The following is a 5089-nucleotide window of genomic DNA, read 5'->3' on the forward strand; positions in this document are numbered from 1 at the left end:
GACAAAATTAAACCCATGAAAAGGGATTTATAATGCTATTCAACCTTGGATTTAAAGTTTATACGCTTACACAGTTTGTCACATTCTTTATAAATTTAATGTCATCCAAGCTAACAGTCCGATAGATAAATCTTTGACTAATTTTCTAATTTTCCATAATCGTCCACCACACTCCATATCTTAGAGCAAAATGCAAATATTATTATTATTATTATTATTATTATTATTATTATTATTATTATTATTATTATTATTATTATTATTATCACTTATCAAACTACAAAGATAATGCTGAGAAAAGGCTCCAATTATTTAACGAAGAAAGGAGGACTTATTAATTAGGTGCACGCAGAATTGATAATTAAATTTCAGCCGCAAAAGGAACCTTTCATTAAAAGCACAGGTGTCTTATTAATTTTTTTTTTGGTCATCAGGTGTCTTATTAATTTAGCTTTCGGGAAGGGGTTGGGATCTGGTCCAATTTTATACTCCTTCCGGTCCAAAATAAGTGATTTTTTGGTTGTTTTCACACATATTAAGAAATTCACCTTTTAACATTAATTAGCAATTAAATTGTCCATATTAACCTTTATTATCTCTTCATATAAACACTCCTAACACATACTTCAACATTAATTACTCCAAGGGCAATGTAGGAAAAAAATAATTAATTCATTCTTGAAATCTGGAAAAATTACTTATTTTGGACCATAAGAAAAAAGCCAAAAAATTACTTATTTTGGGTCTGAGGGAGTATGCTTTAGTATTTATTTCATCCGGTCCATTTTAAGTAATTTTTTTGGTTATTTCAACAATTAAAGAATTCACCTTTTAACATTAATTAATAATGAAATTGACCATATTAACCTTAATTTGTTCATTGGACCACAAATAGGTTCTTTACTCCAAGTGCAACTTTGAAAAGAAAAATTTAATTCCTTCTTGATAATTGAAAACCTCAAATATTGTGGACCACAAAAAAAAATATAAAAAACACTTGAAGTGAACTAAAGGGAGTATCAATACAGGTCTGGACTGGAGCCACGTACTCCTATGAAATTTTAAAGGCTTAGATCTCTTTTCCTCTACTCGTCTCTTAAAACTCCTTTTTTCTTCCAAATGGAAGGTAAATACAGAGCCCCATATATCAAATGAGTGATGAAAAGCTTCTCCGACAGATTTTTCTTTTCACCAAATTCAATCTCAAATTTATTAGAAAATTACATTTCAATTATGGATAGTGTAGCAAAAAGGAACACATCTTGTCTTCTATCTGTAATTGACTTCTCCATAGCAGTAGGAGACATTTATGAGATTTTTTGATGGAAATAATATAAAAATTGAAAATCTCTACGTTATGCTAGAATTGGATACAAGGAGGAGAATGATACAATTCTGAAATCAACAAACTGTTCCTTGAAAAAGCCAAAAAAGAACAAAAATGAAAGTTGCCATTGTAAAATAAAAAAGCAAGAGCAGCCAAGCTACAACGTTGTCTGATGAGAGAGGAAAGAATTTTAAAATTTTATATGGGCACGTGGCTCTAATCCAGACCTGTATTGAGAAATAATGGAGCTTTTATAACTGGAGCAGATCCCGACCCTTCGGGAAGTATAAGTAGTTTAAATTGCTTTTTGTGGAAATATATATTTTTTGAGAGAACACGTTCACATAGCTCTGTGATGGTTCGAACTATTCTTGAAAGTAGAAAGCAGAGACTTTGATATATTGTTAGGACTTTCTGTGTATTGTATTAGGCATTATTTCAGGATGGTATAGATTTTTTGGGGACCTAGCACATATGACAAATCATTAGCATGTGGAACTCCTTTGGATCTGTCATATGTACTGGTTAGGTCTAATTTTATTTCTCTGTTATGTATTATTTTTTGGGAGGTTTTGGTATTATGTCCCTCTCCTCCCTACTTATTCTGTTTATTTCTTAATAAACAAGGTAGTGGTCAAGGTCAAACCCCCGCCACCAAAGGAGATGAAAGTATATGTCGGCGGTTTACTGAAAAAAAGAAGCTTAATAATGAACTTAAAAGGGGAAAATAACAAAAGAGAAATTGAAAAATTTAGTTCTAACAGTAACGAGATGGTTTTGAAGGTTTGACGGACAAGCTGCATGCATTGGGTTTTAGAATTCATTTGCTTCTTATGCCTTATCTTTATTTTTTCTTCCATATTGTGTAACAAACTTATCTTCTGCCATGTAATTAAATAATCAATTTAATCATATTAAATAATTAGTGAGTTGAGTTTACTGCTTTAGCAAAGTTATCTAATATTCTTAAATATTTTCTAAAGACAAAATTAGAAAAGTAATATAATATATGGGACTATAACTCTGCGGAAATCTTTTACTGCTAGATATACACAATTATTTTAGGAAGTTTATCTGCACCATCTAGTGGTGCCTTCATGTTACGGGGTTTCTGATCGAATTGAAGTCGATTGACCTACATAAAGAATGGAGTTAGTTATTAAAAAATTAAATTGGCTGCTATCTATAAGCGACCGCTTTTATTTATTATTGTTCAAGATTTACTTTCAAACAGGATTTATATAAGTTATTTATTATGCTCGTATCGCCTCAATCGCAGCAAATATGGTAATAGATAAATTTATGGTAAAACTTATCCGTACCGGACGCTTACACCAAACTAATAGATGCATGCTATTATTTGACATACACTTCTATCAGGATTACTTGTTTTGTATTCTTACATCATTAAGTCACTTGATTAACCATGATGTAGTTTGATGTAAGCACTCGATGCAAGTTTTTTATCGAAGTGGATCAAAGTGCACTGGTTTGGGGCATAGAAGGTTGTTTCCCGTGGTGAGCTAGAAGGGCTGAACTTCATCAGTCCTTATTCGAATTAATGTAGTGAGGGAAAACACGAAGAAATAAAATCTTCTTCTTTTTTATAACGTGAGAAGAACATATGTATAAATGAGTGAGGAAATATACGTACATAACCAAATGTGTGCATTTGCACTCGTTACATGTTAGCTTCTGTTGAAAGGGAGAGTGAATCAGAATCTATGAGAAGAAGAGAGAATATCGCAGAAAGAGAGAAGAAGAACCACTCTGTGTTATTGAAGAAAAATGGAGCAGTTCGCTCTTACAAGTGTACAAGTCAGCTATATATACTACAACTATTATGCCTCAACTAACTAATTTAATTAACTAAACTGTTGCTACTATCACTGTACAAATATCAATTGCCTATGTACAACATACATTGCTATGACTAATTTCTACACTCCCCCTCAAGTTGGGTGGTGAGAAGATGTTTATCATCCCCAACTTGCCAACCATTTCACTGTGCAATTGTTTCCCTAGTGCCTTAGTCAGGATATCTGCTATTTGATTCCTGCTTGAAACATGTGATGTCTTGATCAACCCTTGCTGTAATTTTTCTCTAATAAAGTGGCAATCGATTTCTATATGCTTTGTGCGCTCATGATACATTGGATTAGATGCAATTTGTAGGGCTGCTTTGTTGTCACAATGAAGCTCCATAGGTAAATCAACTTTCACTCCCAATTCCTCTAATAATCCATGTATCCATACCAATTCAGCTACAGTAGTGGCCATGCTTCTATACTTAGCTTCTGCTGAACTCCTTGATACAGTAATCTGTTTCTTGGATTTCCATGAGACAATGGAATCTCCCAGTTTTATGCAGTAGCCTGTGACTGACTTCCTGGTCATTGAGCATGATGCCCAATCTGCATCACAAAATGCAGCTACTTTTCCACTAGTTTTGCTGCTCATCATCAGTCCAGGTCCTGGTGAACCTTTAACATATCTCACTACCCTTAAAGCTGCTTCATAGTGTGATTGTTTTGGAGCATTCATGAACTGACTTAGAACTTGGACTGCAAAAGATATGTCAGGTCTTGTGATTGCCAGGTATAATAGCCTCCCAATTAATCTCTGATATACTCTCCTATCTTCCAGATCCTCATCATTTGTTTGCCCTTCACAATGTTTATCATATTCTACACTGGTGAGTTTTAAGTTCTGATCCAGAGGTGAATCAGTAGGCTTTGCTCCACCCAATCCACATTCTGATACAAGCTCCAATGCATATTTCCTTTGGTTCATAAGAATACCCTTGCTTGACCTTGCAAACTCAATTCCTAGAAAAAAATCTTAACTCTCCTAGGTCTTTCATTTTGAAGTTGTTATTCAAAATAGATTTAGCCTCTTGAATTAGCTCCTGGTCACTCCCTATAATTAGTAGATCATCAATATAAACAAGTATGATGACTATGTCATTATTGTGCCTTTTAGTGAATAGAGAATAGTCCAGCTTGCTTTGTGTGAAACCAGAGTGCATAAAAGCTGACGTGAGCTTCAAATTCCATTGTCGACTAGCCTGTTTAAGACCATAGAGGGATTTGAGAAGTCTGCACACTCTAGTCTCCCCCTGACTGCCAAATCCCTGAGGCAAGGACATGTAAACTTCTTCAGAAAGGTCCCCTTGGAGGAAGGCATTGTAGACATCCATTTGGAATAAGGGGCAGTTATGTTGAGCTGCAAGGGCCACTACAGTTCTGACATTGACCATTTTAACCACGGGGAAAAAGGTCTCATGATAATCAAGACCCTCTTGCTGAGTAAAGCCCTTAGTCACAAGTCTAGCCTTAAATCTTTCTACAGTGCTATCAGCTTTATACTTGACCTTGAAGACCCACTTACACCCAATGGGAGTTTTGCCTGCAGGTAAGTCCACCAATTCCCAGGTGTTATTGTCAATGAGAGCCTGAAGTTCAAGATTCATAGCCTGTACCCAGTTACTGTCACTAACAGCCTGTTCAAAAGAATGGGGCTCAACAACTGAAGAGAAGGCAGTGAGACATGCCCTATAGGAGGGAGATAAGGCAGAGTAACAGAGGGAGGCAGATAAGGGATAAGGGGTATGAGAGGATTTAGTGCCAGGGACATAATCTGTAAGCCAAATAGGAGGCTTAGGGGTTCTGAGAGATCTTCTAAGGCCAGTAGCTGAGGCAGGAGAAGGATGAGCCAACTGACATGGAGAAGGTGGAGAAGGAGAAGCAAGAGGAGTGGAAG

At 35.4% G+C, this 5089-nt stretch overlaps 1 protein-coding gene across 1 annotated transcript; it reads right to left on the reverse strand.

The window, feature by feature from the left end:
- Window positions 1–2369: 2369 nt before the first annotated feature.
- LOC109240615 (uncharacterized mitochondrial protein AtMg00810-like) lies at window positions 2370–4120 on the reverse strand. Its single transcript, XM_019407281.1, has 2 exons — window positions 3251–4120; window positions 2370–2462 (listed from the first exon to the last, which is right to left on the reverse strand). The coding sequence occupies exons 1-2, from the start codon at window positions 4118–4120 to the stop codon at window positions 2370–2372; spliced, it is 963 nt and encodes a 320-aa protein (XP_019262826.1).
- Between the last annotated feature and the right edge of the window lie 969 nt (window positions 4121–5089).

This window comes from Nicotiana attenuata, unplaced genomic scaffold (assembly GCF_001879085.1).
Source record: "Nicotiana attenuata strain UT unplaced genomic scaffold, NIATTr2, whole genome shotgun sequence".
Taxonomy (NCBI): domain Eukaryota; kingdom Viridiplantae; phylum Streptophyta; class Magnoliopsida; order Solanales; family Solanaceae; genus Nicotiana; species Nicotiana attenuata.